The 23,153-nt window shown below is 48.6% G+C and overlaps 1 protein-coding gene across 2 annotated transcripts; it reads left to right on the top strand.

The window, feature by feature from the left end:
- The first annotated feature begins 4,911 nt into the window (after positions 1-4,911).
- Positions 4,912-15,099, top strand: Pcare (photoreceptor cilium actin regulator). 2 transcript variants are annotated; one of them, XM_029531538.1, is made up of 2 exons: positions 4,912-8,854; positions 13,015-15,099. In XM_029531538.1, the coding sequence occupies exons 1-2, from the start codon at positions 5,226-5,228 to the stop codon at positions 13,229-13,231; spliced, it is 3,846 nt and encodes a 1,281-aa protein (XP_029387398.1). In that variant the 5' UTR covers positions 4,912-5,225; the 3' UTR covers positions 13,232-15,099. The 2 variants fall into 2 exon arrangements, with proteins under 2 accessions (XP_029387398.1, XP_021074043.1); XM_021218384.2 differs by having other exon boundaries at positions 13,018-14,195.
- Positions 15,100-23,153: the final 8,054 nt, after the last annotated feature.

The following is a 23,153-nucleotide window of genomic DNA, read 5'->3' as shown; positions in this document are numbered from 1 at the left end:
ATAGGGAACTTTCAGGATAGCATTTGAAATGTAAGTAAAGAAAATATCTAAAAAAAAATGAAGTGTGACTGAAGAAAATATCTAATTAAAAAAAACGAAAAGAAAAACAATGTGGATGACCACACTTTTTTTCATCTCACAACACAATGCATATTTGTATAGGGCTTTTGCAAAAATTAATAGAGTAATATTTGAGACTGGATCACTTTATATATCTCTTTGGAGAGTCTGGAAATTTGATTTTTATGATTTTGTCCATTATCACTAGAGTTCTCCACAATATCCTGCTTCTTAGGGACAACAATGAAGAAAATAAAATCCATCTTTAAAGACTTTGATTTTTATTTGGGGGGGCAGACATTGTGTGGGTAGATGAATATGGAGTTACAGGCTGTTGTGAGACTACTCAATGTGGGTTCTGGGAATTGAACTCTAGGTCTATCTATCTATCTATCTATCTATCTATCTATCTATCTATCTACACTGATACACACATCAGTGATCCACAATGGTAATTTCACTGAGGAAAAGAAGCTTACCAAAAACAAAAAAAACAAAAAACAAAAAAAACAACTAAAATTCAATCAACTTGTCTGTATATTACTCTAGATTGTGCTTAAGTTACATTCAGTTTCAGGTCAAAACTCATTGCACATTGAAACTATCTCTTGTTATCTGCCTTAGTTAGGGTTTCTATTGCTGTGCTGAAACACCATGACCAAAAGCAAGTTGGGGAGGAAAGGGTTTATTTGGCTTATACTTTCCCATTGTAGTCCATCATTGAGGGAAGTCAGGACAGGAACTCAAATAGGACAGGAACCTGGAGGCAGGAGCTGATACAGAGGCCATGGAGGAGTGCTGCTTGCTGGCTTGTTCCCCACAGCTTGCTTAGCCTGCTTTCTTATAGACCCCAGGACCACCAACCCAGGACCACAATGGGCTGGGCCCTCCTCCATCAGTTACTAATTAAGGAAATGTCTTACAGCCGGATCTTGTGGAGGTATTTTCTCAAGGGGAGTGCCAGCCTTACAGATAACTCTAGCTGGTGTCAAGTTGACCCAAGATGAGTCAGCACACTATCAAATTGGCTCTGGGTCCTATGAATCAAAATGGAGTGCAGTTTAACTCTCTGAAGAACAAGGAGTGAGCACATTATAAACTAATATTTACACTATAGATGAGTCTGTTCTGCATGTCAAGCCTGACCTAGGACCTCCTTTTTATTGACCTTTTGAAGGTAGAGTTTATTTTCCTTTTGAGTGTGGTTGGTTCCATTTAGTGTCTCCTGAATAGCACAATATGAAGAAAGTGAAATGACTTCACGAAATCAGGGCACAGTGCTCTCTGCATTGCTCTCAGACCACCTGTTCTGGGGAAAGCTGGCCACCATATTATAAGAACACTCGCACAGCTCTATAGCAAGTCCTTCATATTAAGGACAGAAACATGAGACAGTATTTATGATCTTAAGCTGCCCATATAACAACAGATCATGAAAACAGGCACCCTTATCCAAATGAGAAACAACATAGTTAGAACTCTCTCTGACACAAAGTATACAAAACTGTATTATAATTGGGAATATATGTGCAGTGTTCACAAAGAGCACAACTTAACTGGGTAACTTGAGGAAATTTTATGCATATACATATCCCTAGATAACCACCACCCAGATCAAGATTCTCCTGGCTCACCCACCCAACTCCATATTATAAATCTTTACCACCACACCTGGCTACGGGTTTTGCTGGGGATAGGGTGCAGTGGTTTTTTTGTTTGTTTGTTTGTTTCTTTTGGTTTTGGAGACAAGAGTCTCACTCTGTAGCCTTGGCTGGCCTGGAACTGACTCTGTAGACCAGGCTGGCCTCGAACTCACAGAGATCCTCCTGCCACTGACTCCCAAGCACTAGCATCAAAGTGAGTGCTACCACAATTGGCTTTCTTTTTTCTTTTTGAGGCAGATGAGACTTAAATTCAAGATTTTTCTGCCTTAGCTTCCTGGGTATCCATGACTACAAGTGTGCGCCGCCATGGCCATGCCATCCATCATCATAACCAGTTTTAAATTTATTTGTGTTGTATATATTTTGTTTGTTTTCTCCTTTTATTGCTGAGTGGTGTTCCATTGTGCACAAATATCAAATTTATCCTTCCCGGTTGACAGAAAATCACATGGTCTCCTATTTCAGAACCTTATGGATATGTTTACAATGAATATTCTCACACCAGTTTCTCTGTGGACATATGCATTCAATACTCCGGAAAAAAATTCTTAAAATTGATGCATCACAGAGCACATGTTTAAATATGAGTTTTAGTCAAAGTAGTAGTGTTTCTCGCTCTTACCCCTGAGAGGTTTTTTTGGTTTTGGTTTTGGTTTTTTTTAATCATTTGAAACAACCTCCTTTTAAAAAGAAAGAAAAATAAAAGTTGGTCCTAATGCAAAATGAACAGCAACAAAGAAACAGCCTTCTAAACTATTCATACAAGGCAAGAAACCCAGCCCGAAAGGTGTAGTGCTGACAGCCATCTCCAGGCAAATACTGTGATCACACTCATTCCTTTAGAAATCCTTTCAGTCGTTTAGATCAAAGGTTTGTACACAGATAATTCACGTGGGAGACTCAAATCCCCAAAGGAGCAGAGTTTGNGCAAAGCATCCTTCAGATGCGCTTCCCACAAAGACAGTCTCCACACAGGGTCCGTGTTTACCTGCCAGCACAGGAAGGTGACAAATGAATCCTCTCGCTGCCTAACCTAGTTCACCCCAGGTACTGATTCAGCTGGGCTTCCCTTGAGCTCTGCTTCAAATAAACAGAGCAGGGAACTTGACTAATGATGCACTCTGGGGCACCGGCCGTGACTGGCATGGGGCTTTGCACAGAGCCCCAGTAGCCAAGCTCTTGATTGCTTGATTGCTTAAAGCAAGGGAGTAGATCCCCAGTCCTTTCTGCTGCTAAGGTGTCCTGACTGCTCAGACCACAGTAAGGAACAACAAAGATGGCAAAGCGAGAAAACCTACTATGCTCTCGGGACACGAGAATACCTACTATGCTCTCAGGACCCTTGGGATTGCCATGTGATTTTTCTCCTATTATAAAAATTCAGAACTGACAATAAGGTAGTTGTGCAAGAATGAGAAGTGCATATCATTAGTCCTATGCAGATAGATGGAGCCCTTACGTTAAAGAGCAGAGAGATGTGGAGGTGAAGGATCACAGTCAGTCAGGCACCAAGCAGGACCTTCCCACACAGATGGAGATATAGCAAGAAAGCAAGGTAGATTCAGAAGGCTCGGAACACACTGTTGGCGGGTATTTCCAAAAAATTTCAGAAAAGACTTGATAAATCATGACTTTTCAGATGGCTTTTACTATTGCAAGTGGTCTAGCATGAGTGGAAAGGAAGTAAGAGGCTAAGTTAACTGGTTACCAGACCGCTGATGGACTTAATCCCCACAGGAACCCAGTGAATCAAATACCATTGTCTCCATTTTAAAGATGGTCTCTGCCAGGCATGGCGGTACACATCTGCAATCCCAGCATGCAGGAGGCTGAGGCTGGAGGGTTGCGGGGTTTCAGGTTAGCTTTAGGTACATAGCAAGACCCTACTTTTAATAAAAGACAAAGACGCCTCTTTAGCAGAGTTAACGACAACTCTTCAGAAGTTCTCCCAAACTCAGCCCTCATGTTTGTACTCCTGTTATCTCATCTACTCAGAAGGCTGAGATAGGACTGTGTTGAGCCCAAAGCCAACCTAAGTTACGCAGTTTCAAAAAAAACATGATGACAGTGATGATGACGATGATGACGATGACGATGATGATGATTTTCCCAGGTCGACCCACATCTCCCTTTTCCAAGCTCTTACTCTCTAGAACCTTTTGACATAACAATAGGATAGTGTCATCTAGAAAGCTCACACTTGAGAACTGTGCAATCAAGCTAATAATAACAACGACCACAATAATAATAATAATAATAAATGTTTTGAATAAGTTTCCAATTTCATGTTAGGCAATATATTGGGTGTGCCTTCTCTAGACTTCCCTAACAGTAATAATGAATGTTTTAAAAGAAATCAAAGCCAGGAGTAGTGGTACACACCTTTAATCCTAGCACTCAGGAGGCGGAGGCAGGGGATCTCTGTGAGCTCAAGGCCAGCCTGGTCTACAAAGATAATTCCAGGCCAGGCAGAGCTATATAATGAGACCTTCACTCAAAAAAGGAATGTGGGGAGGGGTATTGACTATGTTAGGTGTTAGAATTATGTTCTTGGAAACAAATAACTCTCCACTGCCCGGGATTTGCTTGTTTTCCTATCGACATTTACTAAAAAGCCTTTTCCCAGAAGGTCATGTCCCCGAGTCACCGTGGGTTCTGTTGGCTAGGCTTGATTGAGTCTGTGTGACAGTGAGTTTCTCTATCTTCCTCCTCCAGACCAGGGAGAACATGATTCCTCCTGACTCTATTTTCTATTGCTGCATTTCTTGTTTATTCCTGCATTTGGTTTGGTCTTGCTTTGCTTTTGTGTCCTTAAGACAGAGCTTCACTCTGTAGCTCAGGCTAGCTTAGAACTCACTGGGTAAGCACGCTAGCAATCCTCCTTCCCCAGCCCCCTGAGTGCCAGAATGTCAGGAATGCGTCACCATGCCCAGCATTTGGACCCCTTAGCTGGTTTGCCCTTATTAAACTACAAAGGTCACATCTTTCCCAGGCTCTGTCATCAGCAAGCCCCCAGTTCCCTCCCACAACATCTTCCCGAGCCTTTTGCAATTATGGCTCATTTCTCTAGGTTTCCTACGGCAGGCATCTGAACAGAATTAAAGCACAAGCACGTGCCAGAATAATCGGTTCCCAAGATAGTAAATGCCGAGAAGTTCTATATTGGAACATGCCGAGTGCTGACTGGCTGGGGTGTGATTAACCTAATAAGCTTAAAGCGCCTCTTGCCATCCACATCTGTCAGGACATGAGCAAAACAAGTTCATAATCCCTGAGACTGGGCCCCTCGGAACTGTCTGGATGCTCAGTAGCATCGAAACTTAGGGCAACAGGCATGTCTTTCTCTTCATTGTGGCCTGGGCTCCAAGTCTAGGAGTTTGTACGGTGGACTCCCAGTCTGGTCTGGGGTCGTCCAGATGGATCATCCAGAGAGCTCTCTGTTACCAGTTCCAAGGGTTCTCCAAAGACTGTGGAGGTAGAAGACGGTGACAAGCTGAAACCATGGGGTGCACGCCATCACACAACGTCATCGTCAACAGCGTTGCCAAGAGTGGCATTCAGTTTTTTAAGAAGCCGAAAGCAATTTTGCCAGGAAGTCAGTGGGGCAGCCCAAAATGCCCCATCCCTTTGCTGGTTCAAAGTTCCACCTTCTGTGACCCTGGTGGCGAGCTGCACCTGGGAGAGAGGCTGGCAGAGGAGACGGCGGCAAGTTCCAAGAAGCTGCAGGCCATGGCTGAAGGTGTTCATCAGCTCCCAAAAGCTATGGAAGGTCTGATTCCAGAAAGCCAAATCCTCCAGGTAAACAAACCCCAAAGCCACGGGGCTATGGACATTTCATTCAGGACAGAAGGCTCCCACAGGACACAGGAAGTAGATTTCTCTGGGGAAGAGAGTAAGGAGAACACTCCCCACGAGACCTCCAAGGGGGACAGAGAGCCAATGTGCCATCAACCAGACAGCCAGGACCACTGCTGCCAATCGGCTCCTGAGTCAAAGGGCCAAGTGGACTTCCCTGAGCCCCTGGTAAAGGCCCACCAGCATGCTTATGCCTACCTGCACACCAGCCTTTCCAGATATGAAGCCATTGTGCGCCTCGTCCAGCAAGCCAGCCAGACCTGGGGGTTGCTGCGGCCCATGCTCAGCTTCCTGCTGCTGTGCTTCGAGGAGGCCGGCCAGCTTCTGGGCGAGATCTCTAAAGATGGAGACGCGCTCCTCCAGAAAGTTCGAGGGGATCTGGTGTGGCCAGTGAGGAAAGGCGAGACCTGGGAACAACACCCAGACCTCCTGCAACAGCTGCTGCAGTACACAGTCAGCAAGCTGCGGGCGCTCCATGGCACAGTGGCTGCCCTCACTGGGAGCTTCCTGGAGGGCTCCAGCAGCTGCCTCAGATCCACCGCCGGCCACCTGGAGGGTAAACTGAGCACCAAGAGAGGTATCGATGAATGTCTCCTCAGGGCCCTGGGACAGCTAGAGAGCCTGACCAGCGGCCACGGTGACTCAGGGCTGCTGGGTCCACCCTTATGCTCTGAGGACAGTGGCATCGGTGCTGACAATGAGTCTGTGCACTCCCTGGAGAAGCTGGGCAAGCAAGCCAGCTGGGACTTGGCCGCAGAACTTGGAGACTGGAAGCCAGGAGCTGCAGCCCACGTGGAGGCCAGGCCGTCAGGGCATGCCTGGCAGAAAGGACCATACTGGACAGGTTCAGACAGACCCCAGGACTGTCCACTGTCGAGTCCTAGGATAGCAAAGGTTCAACCCGCAGTGCAAGATGAAGCCAGGAGCTTGGGCACTTCCGGCGCAGGTCCAGAAGCAGTCACCTCCGGGCCTTCAGAGGCTGCCAAAAGCCTTCCATGGGACTCCCTGGGGGCTGAGATCCCTGTGCGGATACCACTTTCTCGATGCTCTGGGTTGGCAGATGCTCCATCCCTGAGTGAAGAGGAGGGCAGCAGCCCAGAGGAGGAAGATGAACTTAGCGGCACAGACCTGCATCCGGAGCTACAGAAAGTTCTACCTTCAAGACCACGGTCCTCACCTGACCTGCGGGAAAGCCTGTTTCAGCCGTACTCCAAGGATCTTAGGAACCCCCAGGCCCAGGAAATGATTCTGAAGATGAAAGAAGCCATCAGCGAGAGGATCAAGTTTGTCCCCGAGCCTTCCAGACCTCAGGACTGGGCTGAGGAGGAGGAAGGGGGGACAGTGGTCCCTCCGAGACCCAGGTCAGTCAGTGGCAGCAGGAGGGCCCCTGAGAGACAAAGGAGGTCGCAATCAGAGGGAAGCCTGAAGAGCCACGTTGAAGACCCCACCCTCCAGGAGCTGAGGAGGGTCCAGACAGACCTCAGTCGGAGGCTGGAGGTATTTTATGCCCTGGGGGCCACACGGCAGGGGCAGAGCCGGGAACAATGTCTGCCGCCCAGGGCATCAATGCTATGGCCCCTCACCAACTGCAGGGTGAGTCCCAGTAGTGCCATCAGCAAGTTCAAGGCCTCTCTGACCCAAAACTTCAGCATTTTGCCCAATCAGGACAAGAGCATCTTCCAAAAAGGTAGTCCCTGCTTTGACAGTGACCAGCCTGGCCAGGGGAAGGCTGAAAAGCTGCCAAATGCCATCTTTTGTGGCAAGAACAGTAGGGCTCCCAGGGACAATGAACGAGACATCAGGGCCTGTCCCACCAGACCATCGGTCAAGAAGCTTATTGAGACGTTCAGTCCTACTGAGAGTCTGAGGATGCCAAAGAACTGTAGGAACTTGGGGTCAAGCCCCTGCCTCAGGAAATGGGGGGTTCCTGCCATGCCTCCCAGATTTCCTATTTACAGGGGGCTAGCCCCCCTGTATCCTAAGCCCCAGATTTCTCCAGCAGCAGGCTGGAGGCCTTCTGCACCCTTTCCCTCCCTTTCTCCAGCTGAAGCGTCTGAGAGTGAAGACATTAGCAATGATGCAGAGGAGGACCTAGAGAACCTCCCTCCACCACCTCCGGAAGTCCTGATGGACAAATCATTCACCACTCTGGAATGTCCAGAAGGTAACCAGCCAGCAGGGAGCTCCCTGGGAGAGACCCTGTTCCCAGATCTTCAAGAGGCTAGCCACCCAAAAAGAACATGGGCTTCCCCCAAGTTGAAAGCCTCCATGAGCCCCATGGACCTGCTCCCCAGCAAAGGCAATGGCAGCTCCCCGAGACTACACAGCACCAGGCCGGGGAACACCAGGAATACGGGCAACTCCAGAAAGTTGACCTTGGACCTGAACTCTCAGCAAACAACTAGCCCAAACCCAGAGGCAGAGAGCGGGGCTCAGATTCAGGCCCAAGCAGAGACTATGGCAGGCTTCTCCAAGCTACACCAGAAGGCGATTCCCTGGCACCACACCAACCCTACACCTGGGCAAAGCAGGACGTTGGAGCCCAGCCTGGCCAGATGTTCACGAGACCCACACCCTCCAGAAGCGTCCAGGAAGGGTCCAGAGAGAAGTCCTCCAAGAGTCAGAAAGGTCTCTCCCCAAAGAGTACAGTGGGCGTCCCAAGGGGACAGGAGGCTGCAGAACCTGCCCTCCGCTCATGGACCATCCCAGCCGGTCCTCCCTGCTGTCCTCAGCTCCCCCAGTCCTCCTCTGAGTCCCAGGACTCTGAGCCCACCAGCCACAAGGAAAACCACTTCCCCGCCATGCCACCCGCCGCAGTCCAACCCAGCCTCAGGGAGCCCTCCTGTTCAACGGACAGAAACAAACACTCCCTCCTCTGCCTCCTCTTCATCCCCCTCAGTGTCTCCGTCGCGGGGATCCAAGGACTCAAGTCATTCTGAAGACAGTGAGGCTACCGCAGCCAAAGCATCCAGGAACACGCGTTCCATATTCTTCCCAGCCGCCACTTCTCTCTTTGAAGCTAAATCTTCATCCTCCTCATCCCATCCACAGACGCTGCCAGATCCTGGGGGCCTTTTGAGGACCCCAACAGGAGGCTGGAGGGGCAGCTCAGGGCAGCGACTGAGGGCAGACTCACAGAAGAGAACGGTTCTGAATGCCTTCAATCCCCTGCCTTTTGTCAGAAGGACAGCTTCAGACCGCCAGCGCCAGCAGGGTGACCCGCTTCAGCTGCCTCGCTCAGACTGGGAATTCCGTCCCTGTCCCTGCCAAAACAGGTAAAAGGGTGCCTCGTACCACTGTCCGGAGGGTGTAGGCAGAGGGAGCGGGCTCTGTGGACTGTCTGGTTTAATAGATTTCAAACTGTGTTCCAAAGGAAGACACAGTAGAGGATAAAGTGTGGAAAATAGCCAGGGGTCGTGCTGACCACAGCGGACGGCCCTGCCCCAGAAGCTGGCTCACAACCTGCCTGAAAGTAACAGCTAGCCCGTGTTGTCGATTCCCCTGGGAGGTTCTCTAATCATCATCAGGGTCTTTTAAACTCTTAAAAAAAAATTATTGAGAAACCAGTAGCTAATATATATGTGGGTTATACCTACTATTTTTATTAGAAGTTTAAACTGAGAAATATGTAAATAAGCCCATTTTATACTCACAAAAATAATACATTCCTGGAAGAAACAAAACAAAACAAAACAAACAAAACAACTGGTATTAAACTCACAATCCTCCTGCCTCAGCCTCCTGAGTTCAGTCATGAGTCACCATGGCAGGCCAAAAATACATATTCATTAAAAGAAAGGAGACAGAGAGAGAGAGAGAGAGAGAGAGAGAGAGAGAGAGAGAGAGAGAGAGAGAGAGAGAGGAATATTTCCATCTTGCATTTTGCAGACCTGTTGGTGTTATCCGGCTTAGTAGAAAAGACAGCTGAATTCTCAGAACCTCCATAATATCCATCGATTCACAACTACCCTAACGACATTCCTAAGAACATGAACTAGGAACACCTTTGAATTATGAGGAAAATTGGTTGCACCTTGAGCTTCCCCCACCCAGAAGGGTCTCTGAGATACCCAGGGCCCACACCTTAAGAACGACTGGTCCTGAAGACAAGAATAGAAATAGTGGAGCAGGTCCCCAGATCCCTGAGGACTTGGCTGCATGTCTCCACTGGCTTCAGACATCTGTAGAATAGGGGCACTCATGAGTACCAGCAGCTGCCCTTCCTGCCCCAGGCAGACTGAATGCCCAGTGTGCCTTTCTCAGCAGGGACAGGTTGATACGAGCTATTGGCCCAACCTGCACAGAGCTGTGGGGTCTAGGAGGCAGAAGACCCAACCCATGAGCTGAAAGCACTCCTATGCTTGATGGATTGTGTTACAGAACAAGCAGCGGGTGGGAGTGGGGGGCATGTTAAGCGGAGGTCTATTAGAGACACACTCTATCAGGGCACTTGATATCAGATGAGACAATGCTCCGACGCCAGCGCTTGCTGTCTGTATTGCTCTCAGCCGTGTCAACCGGCAGTTAATTTCTGCCTGGGTGATATGCATCACGGGTTTCACAATGTATCTAGGCATAAATGGTAATTTTTTTTTCTTTTTACAAAGTACTTGGCAGTCAATTTTAAATAAAGATAGTATCTTGGGAAAGTTGTGCATGGTAATAGTTCTATAACCTTCCCCAGCCACTTGAAAGAAATGAAATATTGATTATTTTTGCAAGAATCTTAGCATAACTCTGCTCTTTTCTTTCTAAGAACCTCGATAAACACTACTTACTCTGATATTAGATTTCTAAAACTGCGCCCTTCAGGGGGAGATCTTGAGAGTACAGGAGCAATAAAAGGCATTAATTAAAAACACTAACATTTTAAAACAGCAGGAGCGTAAAATTGCTCAAGAAGAAAATAATGCCCTTCTCCCAGGCTTCTCCTCCAAATAGAACAGCCTAAAAGGTTGTTTCATGTTCTGAATCTCAATACTGTGTGAGTGTGTGTGCGTGTGTGTGTGTGAGAGAGAGAGAGAGAGAGAGAGAGTGTGTGTGTGTGTGTGTGTGTGTGTGTAAAGGAGTCATACTTGTGACTTGAAAGAAGAGCCCACCAACGTCAATTAGAAGGTCACGTTATCACTTGCTCCCATCTCCCTTCTTTTGGGTATGACTACAAAGTCTGAACCCAGGAAGGGGAAATGCCCGTCTCCCACCAACCACCCTACACTGAGGTGCGCGTTTTGCGTGTGAGGCAGAAGCCCATCCACAGGTAAGCGCACCGAGCCTTTGTCTCTCTACAGAAAACAGGGATCATTTTCCACCATCCTGCCTGTGAATAAACGGTACTAGGGGCTTAGGGATGGCTGCCCCAAGACCACACAAGTTGGTGCCAGAGAGACAGAGAGGGCTTCCAAACTTGGCGCTTGCCAGGACACACTGTCATGCGCATTGTCTTGCAGCTGAGACAGGCAGGCAGACTCCAAGGCCCTAGAGCTGACCTTGACTCCTTCCCTTCTGTCACTCCATGCTAGGCACAAGCCTGTTTTGTAGAAAAAGAATGATGTTTATATCCTCCTGCTCAGGGGCCCTACAGGTCAGGAACAGTCCTCAGAGGTTATCTCCAGAAAGCTCAACCACTGGGCTTTGACTCTTTGTGTATATGCCAACCCCCCAGGTGAGACTGCACCTCTAGTCTCAAAGTCCTGGAGTCCAATAAACACTCCAGAAACTTCTAAGACTTTCTCCCCTACACTCAACGCTTCTCATCATTGCCTGACCTGAACTGGTTAGGCTGGAGCACTGTGTGAGTCCCACAGGATGCTTGGCTCAGGCTGCCCAGTGGCCAGCAAGACAGCAGGTAGGCAGTCTGTCTTAACAGTTCCAGAAAGAGACAGACCACAGCCAGAGAGTGTGACAGCCTGTAAATTATCAGGCTCCTGGCCTCAGCTTCATGCAGACAATGGAAATCAGGTGAGGCTGAGAGAGAGAGAGAAAGAGATTTTAAATCAAACTTTTGTGCCACCGTGTCAGTCTTCACAGGGTAGCACGTCTCTCCCCTTTCCCTTCCAGCCCCGGGAACACAGAGAACAAAGTCTAGGGCGTGGAAAAGGTACAACCTGTGCACTTATCCTACTTCCCAAGGTTCGGGAAGAAGGGTGAAGAGACAGCCGTGGACTAGAGGTCACTGTGTTCTCTGTGACAGTGGCTCGAAGGCCCAGCAGGCTTCTCGATCTTGAAATATTATGAATGTGCGCCACCCGAACCACACTCTACTCCTCCCACTCTGATACTATTCACATCCAAACACAGTCTTGTCCACTGGTTTGACGCCCATGTGTGGGGTAAGCACGCAGGAACATGTCGTCACAGGCAGAATGTCACAGGGCTGTACAGGTGGGAGGCAGAGCTCTCGTCCTGCTCTGGAAGTGACTAAGAGCTCTCTAGCCCAGGCCCAGTTCCCTGAGCCTTGGGTACTGAAAATGTATGATGTGTGGTCCCTAGAGCCCCCCTTCCGGGTGCGACTTCCTATAAAGCAGCACAGTAGAGACAGCTCCCCATCATCCACTGAGCGCGTGTACAGGGAAGTTGTGCACACAATTTTCCATTTCACTCAGCACTGGTACCTAGAGGCCCCGGAGAGCTCCGCACTGTTCTGATTTCCAGTTTACAAAGGAAAAACTCAGACTCAGTGGTTAATTCACATGCAGCAAGGCACACAGATGGCAAGAGGAAGAGGCAAGATTTCAACCCAGGCGGCCAGATTCCATCCTCCCCGCTGCCAGCAGCCCTTGCGGCTTTTAGAGTTAGTCCTGCCTCCCTAGGCTTGTTCCAGGCTTGTCATAATCACACCCTACTCTCCCGAATTGGAGTTCTGTGAGAGTCCCTTCCCCTTTCACACCCTTAGTCAGGGCACTCCGGGGGTAGGGAAGCTCTAGTCTAGCCAATCACTGGGTGAGACTACTCAAAGCCATTTCTATTTGATTCTATTCAGGAAAGGAATGGCAGCTGTGCTGAGCAGGGAGGATTTTTTTTTTTTTACCCTTGCTGTTATTGTTTTTAATTCAAGCAACTAAGCCCAGCTCTTTATTAAGCAAGACGTGCTTTAGAGAAACAAGACAAAACAAAGGTCCCGTCCTCTCAGGCTTAGGTCAGAGCCACAGGATTCTAAGCTGAGATGGGGGAGCAGGAATCAGCCTGCCTTGGAAGTGCAGGGAACTGGCTCCCACCACGTCTAACCAGCCAGGCATGCAGAACCGACAATCTAGCCTGCCAAAGTGTGATACGGAAAGACAGAGGCCTGATACCCAAGTCCAACCCTAGGCTAGATATAAGAGGGATGCAGAGGGGAGAGATGGGCAGAGGAGAGCGAGGTACAGGGAAGGAAGCAGGAGAAAGAGTGGAGGAGTGTCTGACATGTCCTTGTACTTTTTTATTTATTTATTTTTAGCAGCAGCAGCAGCAGCAGCAGTGAGGAGAACCCCAAGCAAGAACTCCCACCTTGGAACAACTCCCGCGTCCCAGAATTGCAGGGTAGTAGCACCAAGTGGGCATCTCCTTTGGAGCTCTGTGTGCTGGGCCATGGGCTGCAGCCAGAAGCCCGAATGAGCCGCAGCCAGGACAGATCCCAGCTAGAGTCACAGCCCCAGCACAAGGAACTATCTTGACGAGTGGCCAGTGGGGTCACCCTAGAACACATGAAGTACTAGTGACATGATCACACTTCACCGTGGGTGGTAGGCAAACCAACTCACGCTGTGGTTGACTTGGAAGGAACCTTGAAGACACCCCACCGGAAGGGTTTTCAAAAATCGTATGCAACAGCTGGATTCACTTCCAGATCTTGCTTTGCCTTGGGTTTAAATGTTAATGGAAACTTTAGACGCCACAACGATACCCTTTATCTTTTCGAGTGTTGGCCTTAATTAGAGGGATAATATATTCATGCTTAGAGGGCCGTGTGTCTTACAAGATAACCATTGGTAATCGTGCGTCATTTAAACCACAACAAGGTGTGAAATAGTGTCCTCCGGTTTTACAGATAAGAAACCCAAATGTGTCGGGGGAGGGGCTCCCCTCGAGTTGTGCTGAGGTTTCAGACAGATGTGAGAATGGAGCAAAACCAGGTCCAGATGTGGGTGGCCTTAGACTCTGCATTCTTCATTATGTTCCATTGCCTTAGACTATTCCATCACTGTACCTGCCTGCAGCATAAGCATAAAGAGAATGAAGAGAAGCCTTTTTCATTTAAGGTTAAATGGTACGATGGCTAAGGTCTGGTCATGTCTGCAAGGGATTTCCTGGATTGAGTTCATCGAGATAGGAAGACCTACCCCACTGTAACTGGCACCATTCCATGGAGGGGAGAGGGTCCTGAACTGCGGAAAGAGGAAGTCAGGTGGTCACCTTCATTTCTTCCTGCTTCCTGAGTGAGGATACAACGTGACCAGCAACCTCCAACTCCTGCCACAACCATGATGGACTGCATCCCCCAACCCGAGAGCCATAACAAACTGTTCCTCCCTCAAGCTGATTTTGTCAGGATACTGTGTCCCATCAAGGAGAAGAGTAACTAGGACAAGTGCTAACGCAGTGTTGAAGTCTCAATTAAAAGCTTTATTTAGAAGCTAATTGCTCCTGTCATGAGAAAATGAGGGGGGGTTAGAACATCTGGCCCCTCCAAACCACCCCTGCACCCCCCTCCTCACACTTCCAGCTCCTCCTTGCAGCCCCTCCTCCCTCAGCCTCCGAGTGTATCAAATTCTCTGGCTGAGCTGAGCACTTGAAAGGCATGGTGGATTGAGTGAACACAAGCCCCCCAAAGAAAGAGGCCTGTTCTTTGCACCAGGTAGGGGCTGAAGCTCCAGAGGCGGGAAGGGTAGGATGCAGGCTCGCATGCCTGGCTCCCCAACGTTTCTCCTAGGTCATCCGCAGAGAAGTTCTGCTGCAGCTGGAAGCAAAGCAATGGAAGCACGGTTCATGCCCCAAACCCCACTTCTGCCAAACAGCTAGATACTTGCTGCGGATCCTGGAATTTTTCCATTGGAAGCTGTGGAGTACTTTCTATTTAGAAAAGAATTTGCAGTAATTGGGTGATTCAATGCCTGTTCAGTGGGTTGTCAAAAGACAAGAATTCTCACCCACGGGTACAGCTAAGGAGGCCGAACTTAGCAGATCTGCTGCAAAGCTGATGTTTTAAGTTGAGAAGATTATAGACCTCTAATTTTCTCCTCCTCCTCCTTCCCTTCCTCCTCCTTCCCCTCCTCTTCCTCCTCCTCTTCTTCCTTTTCCCCTCTTCCTCCTCCTCCTCCTCCTCCTCCTCTTCCTCTTCCTCCTTCTTCCTCTTCTTCTTCTTCTTGCTGTTGTTAAAATAGATTGTGGCCTTGAGCACATGTTATACTGGATCTTGTTCTCTCCCCAGGGTGAGACTTGTAACCCTGACTACACGAATCTCACATGAATTACCATGCTATTAAAATGAGAGTGCCGGGGCTGATTGATCTCTTCAATGACACCAGAGTTACCATTAATTAAATAAATGACCAAGAGGCGCCATGCTCACCCCTGTGTGCGGGCTCGTGTTTGTCAGTGTTGTTATGTTGACTTCGGGACAGTACCTGAGCCATGGGGTGTAGTTCTGGGTTGGAGTCTAAAATGTGCTGCCTTCAATCTGGGTGCCACCCAAAATGGCTGGCAAGCAGCTTGGGGAACAAGCAGGCAGGACTGGGCAAGCCCAGCACAGCAGGGCAAGTCCAGGACAGCAGGACAAGTCCAGGACAGCAGGACAAGCCCAGCACAGCAGGGCAAGCAGAAGCAAGCATTGCAAGTGGCCTTTGAGAGCTTACCCAATGTCACTGGCTTCAGGGACCACTAATGGGCAACTATCTCTTGATTTGTTCTAGGGTTTAGAGCATCAGTTCTCAACCCGTGGGTGCCAATCCCCTTGGAGGATCACATGTCAGATATCCTGCATATCAGATATTTACATTATGATTCATAACAATAGCAAAATTACAGTTATGCAGTAAAGTAGCTGAAATGATTTTATGGTTGGGGGGTTACCGCAACCTGAGGAAGTATATGAAAGGGTCACAGCATTAGGAAGGCTCAGGACCACGGGTTTAGAAGTAGATTTCTGGGGTTCTGATGAAACAAGGCAGAGCCCCAGCTGTTGGGATCACACAGAAGCAGAGTAGATGAAATTGGGGTGGGTGAAGGGGATCCTGACAGCAGAGAAATGAATCAGTTGAGGTAAGAAGGAAATGTAGTTCAGCTCAAATTAGTTAGCCAGCACTGCGTCAAACTTCTGGAGTCTGATGCCAAGTGGTTTAATTTTTTTCCAGTAAAACTTTTTTTAAAAAGTGTCCTTATGACGATTATCACAATAAAGCTTTAGTTGTGCTAAATCAAAACTCCTTTGCAAAGTACAATCTCTTTAACAGAACCCGGTACCTTTTGCACGAGAATGGTTTCTATTGACTGATAAGCAATACTCAGGATTTGGGGGACTCAGGTGAGGCTCCATGGACAAGCAAAAGATCACCCAGTTATCAAACGACATCCACTCCAGCCTTCCAAATGGAACAGGTGTCCGTTTCTTCCATTGAAGAAAAAAGCCCGAGTGTCTAACAATTCTGTTTTCCACAGAGCTTATCTGTGAGCTACACTGGGTTACGGTGGATGCAACAGAAGAGGGTGTTTACAAAGTTGTCGTTTCTGAAACCCAGATGCAAAGATGAACCAGATAATCCCAGAGGAAGGCAGATCACCAACCCAGGCCTCCCTCATCTAAGGGCCCAACTGCGAAAGTTCAGGTTAGGTTGAGTATTAGTGTCTGAGAGCCTCTACTGTACTTGTGAGAGCTAAAGGCAACCAGCCTGAAACCAGAAGATGTGCTACCTCCTAGTGGGCCAGCGCCCTAGACCCACTAGGGGCCCATGGAAGAGCCATGAATGAACTTATGCCAGGCCCCATGAAGGTACATGCTAGGGGCCTCCCAGAGACGAGGCCTTCCCTCTCGTATACTATGCTGTAGGCAGAGGCAGTGAACAGCGGCATCCGTGCACTCCGTCAGCCACACACAGCAGCTTCTCACCCCTCTAGAAGAGCTGTCGTGTACTGAGAGCCTTGAGGAGTTGCCATATGCCCTTACATGTGATATCATGTGAGGCCCCCAACTGCCACTAGACCCAGGAAGCAATGACCAAGTGCTCCTATGGCCCAGTGGCCCACAGGCTATGGCAATTCTGAGGTATCTTCTACCAGAGCACGTCAGGAGAGAGTTGCCAAAGCTAAGGAGCTGGGAGCGAGAGATGCAATGAAATTCGGGAGGTCAGACGTGATGAGCTGACAGACACTAGGGCAGGTGCTTACAAGTGGAGGCTTGGTCACCAGTTTCACCTAGCTTATGTTACCTGTGAGTTAAACGCCAAACAACAGAAATTAAACCCACTTCAAGCTGCAAGCCTTAAAGTATCAACTCAGGTGTATCCACCCTGAAGACCAGGCCTTCCCCCAAAGCCATGTCTCTAGTTCTGCCGCAGGGAGAACATTACTGGTAGCATAAAGGGCAGGTTCAATCGCGTAGGTTTTCAGAGTCTTCTTACCTATGCTAACCCACTCTGTCAAAGAGCCCTGCCCTTGCTGGGGCCAAATCCACTTCTTTTGCTCAAGAGAGAAGATAGCACTTTTTGTTCATTAATAAACCCATGAGCCCAACCCATCAAGCACTCACCAATGTACTTTCCCATGGTAGAGTTAGAAACCAGCAACATCATCTAATCTGCCACTCTTCCTACCAGACAAGGAGGTGTCTCCACAGATCCGTGGGGCGCATCACACCCATAGTCTTAGTTGGGCTAACTTGCCCCTGGCAGCGCAGATACAGTCTCCATCTCCATGGCAACCTTGGAGCTATAAGGAGGGAGGTATCAGCCCAGCTTTTACCCAACACATTTAGTAAAACTGCAAACAGCTACGCCCCGGGGGGGGGGGAGGGGCGGGGGAACACAATCTTTTATTTCCATCAAAAGCATCCCGAAGGGAGAGAAAAATAGTGCAACTATAGTATTCTGACAGAGCAGTGATAGCATTTTGCAAGTATAAATACAATCCTCACGATGAAAGATAACCTCTCTCTGTGGACGGTGCTGTTGTTTACGATAAGCTACATCAATTTTCCTTCCTTCTGCCACACCCCAGTCCAGAACCTCAAATAATCCAAATGGATAGAAATGCAGAGCAGATGGACCAAAGAGATTTTTTTTCCCCCTTCCATTGCAAAGAACTGATGTTCAACAAGGCATGATTCATAAATCCTACCGTGTGATGAAAAGAGATTTTAGAAACGTATTCTTTCTTCTAAAATAAACCAGTGTTTTGCATGTACCCAGGGAGCTGGTACAGTAAATTATGCGTGTTGACATGGTTGTCAATTGGTCATCTGGTCGACCGCTCACGGGCTGCTGAGCACCCACTCTGTCTTCTAGAGGAAATCTTTGCAAAGGTAATATATTTTTAAGTAGCCCCACATCAAAAGATTTTGTCGAAACACCATAAAGTAAATGAGTTCTAAGCCTGTATTAACAGAACATGGTATATTGCACTACCGTTTTCTTCCTGTGCCTACCTAAAACTTAAATAAAGTCCCATCAATCCATCCAGACGTTTTTATGGAATGTAATTAAAGATGCATTGCACATGAGGAGGCACAAACAGTTAATTCTCTCAGCTCCCCTAATTCAATTTTATGGAGAACTCGGACTCTGCTGGCTTGATTATACTTGTGGACTTCAGAAAGTCACTCTGAGGGTTACATGTGAGCCCTGCAATGGATAAGAGTAGCTCTCTACTGACCTGACGACCAGGGTTCCAAATGCTGACATCCCAGACACCCTACAAGCCTGTTGCTTGAACCAGCATCAGTCCTTAGCTATAATGGCACTGGCAGGCCTTAGTTAACTAAGGGACAGCCACATGGCATGTGGGGGAGGGCCGGGGGGCAGTGACCAAGAACAAGAGTAGAATTAGAGAAGAGGGAGGGGATGGCAGAAGTGTGGCTCACTCTTGGAAACCAAGATGGCTCCTGGTGACTGGAATTAGGGGGCAGCCATACCTATCTAAATCACCCTTTTGAGCCATCTTAGAGATCCTCTCTCTCTCTCTCTCTCTCTCTCTCTCTCTCTCTCTCTCTCTCTCTCTCTCTGTGTGTGTGTGTGTGTGTGTGTGTGTGTGTGTTGAATGTGCACTTCTGCCTGTCTTTATTTTACAATTCTGATAAAGAACTCAATATCATTTCCTCTCTTCCCATAAAGAAAGTGAAGAGCGGCTATCAGAAAGCCGGGTCTAGTAGCCCAAGTCAATCTCAGCAGTGGTGAGGGAGGGGAGGAAGATATGAATGTCAGGCCTGCATACATATACACTTACACATACATATACAAATGTCAAGACACCCTAGGCTATATAGGAAAACTTTGTCTAAAGAGAGAGGGGGGGAGAGGGGTAAGAAGGAGGGAAGAAGGGAAGGAAGAGAGGAAAATCAGTTGTCAAACTCTGTAAGAATTGACTGGGTTCTTTGAAAGTTTCCATGCCTTTCAATGTGAAAATAAAAGATTAAAACATTTTGGGGGGCTGTGGGTGTGGGAGAAAGAGAGGCGTGGGAGAAAACCCGAGTCGTGCCAGAGTTCCGGTGCTCTGGGCAGGCGGACTTGGAAAGACTGCCGCATGCTTTCTACCCAAGTGGCCGTCTGGCTGTGTGAAGCCATGAACCCCAACTCAGTGGGTGGTGGACAAAGGGCAGGCCTAGGCACCATGTTCGCAGCCTCAGGCATCCCAGAAGAGCTGAGAACAGAATGGGGGGGGGGCTCATCAGCCCTGGGGACAAAGGGAGGTGGGGTCAGGGGGAGAGGGAGGTGCTGGGTGGTTCCCACGTGGGCAAGAGTCTTTGGTCTGGTTCGTGGCTGGAGTGCAGGAAGGCCTTCCAGTAGGAGGTTAGATGCAGCCAGTTAGGGAAAAGCCTATCCCATTGTTTAAACATAACGGGCCTTGATGAGCAGAGACAGTTTATGGTTTTAGAGCTTTATTGTAGAAAGGCAGGGGGAAAGAGAGAAGGTAGAAAGAGAGAGAGACTGGACCATGGCCATGTGGAGAGAAGGGAGAAGGGAGAGAGAGAGAAAGAGGGCTAGAAAAGAGAGTAAGAAAGGCGAGGGCTTAAAGAGAGTGAGGAGGGGCCAAGCAGCCCCTTTTATAGCGGGCTGGGATATTTTGCTATTTCCAGGTAACTATGGGGAGGAGCATACCTGGCTATAGTCAGGTAACTGTGGGGGTGGAGTCTAGCCAGAATGCCAGAAGCTTGGGACATTGTCTGCATGACTGATAGTCACAGAATTATGGAGTTAGGGGCTCTGTGGTGTCAGGCACCTGGCTCTGGGAACATGGCTCGCTTTTCCGTCCCTTATAGAGTTCTCTACTGGGTCACCGGAACAAGCCCCATTCAACCAAAATAGGCTGCCTATCACAGTCCCACAACGTTTTGCTTACAACCCGAAGTCTATGTGTCAAATGTGCCGGACATGGGAGAAATGAAGTTCCTGATGCTCATTTATCTCAGGCAGAGTCTTGGGGTGATCTGTCAGTCAGATAGATGGTCAGCAATTACTTTGGCTCCTAAACGGCAGCTCTGATACATTGGCTGGAAGGAGGAAAGACCTGACAAGGATTACATTTTCTCTGTGTGTAATAATCTTCCTTTCCAAAATACAATTACCTACATTGTTTCATTACACTTACGTCCTGCCAGATTGTAACAAAGTATTTCTTCCTCACCTCTTATAAAAAATGAATTAAAAAGTGAGGCTGTCAGCGGCTAGTAGCAGGAATTCCAAACCAGCTCCCTTCCCAATGCACCCGCCACGATTCCACCTTCCTAGTGCTGTGACCCTTTTAATATTCCTCACATTGTGGTGACTCCCCCCCTCCCCCAGGCATAAAATTATTTTATTATTTCATAACTGTAATTTTGCTACTGTGAAGAACCATAAAGTAAATGACTCTGTTTTCTGATGGAACCCTGTTAAAGGATTGTCTGATGCACACAGGATCTTGATCCACAAGTTGAGAACTAATTCTAGATGGTTCCAGGGCGGGGCTCCTTCTTGAAGGAGACAGCACAGCCTTCTTGGGGAGTGGGATCCATTTACCAAAAAGAAAGCTAATTTTCATAGCCAACCACAGCTCTGCCATAATTTCACACATTCCTCTTACACTGACCTGGGTAGAATTTTAAACAGCAATAATCCCCACTGTGGACCCAACTAGTCCCCTTTTCTCTCTCCAAACTCGAACTGCTCCTAGCATTAAGTGAGTGGGAGTCTTTTCCCAAAACCTCACTCTCCCTCACTGCCATGACCGCAGAGTGGCTGCCAGGCGACAATACAACAGTCCCCAGCAGCTGCTGCTGCATGTCCCCTTCAGGAAATAGCACTATATCCCCAAATGGTAAAAGATGACAGATTCAACAGAAAAAGAAAACGCAGGCCCTTTATGAAATTATCGAGCTAGCCCACCTACCCCCCTCCCTTCCTTTGAACAGGACAGAATTGACTGTGTTTACAAAACCTGGTTGCCTCTTTAAAACTCTTGTTTCTTTCCGGGCTTCTGATATCCGTTCCGGAGGTGCTGGATCACTTTCTGCATGTAAAACTCCTCAAGGAGAGCCCAAGGTGATGCTAATAACAGCTGTCAACCCACAAGGAGGTAATTATAAAGCCATGATTAAAACAAACCAAACCCTTCAGATGTCACAGCCTTCTTCAACAGAACACCGGGTTGACAGGAAATCAGACTCCAGACCGCCCCCTGAATAAGCCCAGGAATAATGAATGACCAAACACATCCCCCATATGATCCTGACTCAGAAACACCCACTGGGGGAGCAGTGAGCACCCAGAAGGCCGGCTAGCATCAGCACCTCCTCCAAGTTAGGTCTCATCAGTCTGGCTGCCTGATCCTCTGTAGCGTCCCCAGCCCCTCCCTCAGAGCCAGATCTAACAGTGAGATTAACCAAGCGGCCGTCCTAGCTTCCTCTTCCCTTCCCCCTCCCCAGAGCTTTTCCTCAATCATGCTTTAGAGATTCTCGTTTAGAAAATTCTGACCCCTTGGACGTGGGCTTGCCTGGAAACTTAACAATCAGATTAAGAAGATGGCAGAGGTCCTGTGTGGGCTGGTTCTGGGCTGAGAGGATGGCTCCGACGGGAAAGGGTTCTCCGTGCAAATGTGAAGACCTGAGCTCAGCCTCCAGAACCCACACAAAGAAGCTGGACACAGTAATTCCTACCTGTAACCCCAGACCTAGAGAGGTAGAGACAACTGGGTCCCAAGGGTTTCATTGGCAGCCAGCGTCGTAGCCTTATTCCCAGGGAGAGAGAGACCCTGACTCAAACACCTAAAGGCTCTCTCTGATCTGAGAGATCAGAGAGAAAAATCTCTGGGATCAGAGTAAAGGAAGCCATGGAATTTCAACAGTTCCTTTCCAAGGGCTGTGGCTGGCCTGGGGAAAGAACTATCTATCGGAAAGGTGTAGAGGACCCGGATAGGTCCAGTCCAGTAGAGTACAGACCCAGACATACATGAAGCTCCAGCCACTTTCTAGCTATGTGTTAGGGTTTGATCTGACTGAGTCTGTACTTGACCAGACTCCCTGAGGACTCTACACTGGCCGAGGTCACTCACTGCACCCCTGGGTCCCAGTTCCCCCCAGGGAAGGAGAGAAGTAACCTTTTCCTTCAGGGACATCAAGAACAGTGACAGAGCACATGGCAGGCATTGGATTATCAGGCAGCCTTGTTCTCCAGCCTCCCTTGGCTCACTCCACAAGGAGAGCAGAGAGAGAGAGAGAGAGAGAGAGAGAGAGAGAGAGAGAGAGAGAGAGAGAGAGAGCCCGCTACCCTCCCCTGCACCCCTGCCTTCCTTGTGATGGAACTGAATCATAATGAGAGGGAAACTCAGTCAGCTGGAGAGGGCTCTGTCAGCCAGCCATTTCTGTTTCTAGCTGTGAGCCTCCTGAGGAGCTAGGAGAGACCCAGCAGGGAGGACCGCCTTGTCCAGGTCTCCTTATCCGGTCCCCAGTAGAAGGGGTGGGAGTGAAAGAGGCCAAGGGCCTGTCAAGCAAGGACAAAGGGGCAGAAATGACCGAACCCCAAAGGTGAGCAGGACCTATTTCCCAGTAGAGAGGATAAAACAAGCCATTTGTTGACCTAAGCCCTCACAGGCTCCATGACCCCAACACTGCAAGTGATCCGCATCAATCGTGTCTCCAAAACACTGACCTCCCCCCAGAATGTCACGGCCACAGTTCTGTGACTTATGCTAAACAGTTTGTAAGAACTACCTCATTCATCCTCATAGCAGCTCCGTGAAGGTGGCTATTACTATCATATATACCCCACCACACTACCACATGTGCATGCACACAGAGGTTGACAAAAGGTCTCAAAAGTCTCACATCAGCAAGTCGCAGCGCCTAGTCTTCAGCTCAGGCCTCCAGCCTCTGTCCCTGAGCTCAGTCTGTGTCTCCAAGGACCCCCCCCCCCC

The sequence above is a fragment of the Mus pahari genome, chromosome 18 (genome assembly GCF_900095145.1).
Source record: "Mus pahari chromosome 18, PAHARI_EIJ_v1.1, whole genome shotgun sequence".
NCBI classification, from domain to species: Eukaryota; Metazoa; Chordata; class Mammalia; order Rodentia; family Muridae; genus Mus; species Mus pahari.
Note: the sequence above shows the minus strand (reverse complement) of the source record. Positions and strands in the feature narration are given on the sequence as shown.

What these genes read in the sequence shown, in the direction of transcription:
- Pcare (XM_029531538.1), top strand. Translation starts at nt 5,226, where the DNA reads ATGGGGTGCACGCCATCACACAACGTCATCGTCAACAGCGTTGCCAAG. An exon ending in CCCTGTCCCTGCCAAAACAG is followed by an intron (nt 8,855 to 13,014) that starts GTAAAAGGGTGC and finishes ATTTATTTTTAG; the next exon opens with CAGCAGCAGCAGCAGCAGCA.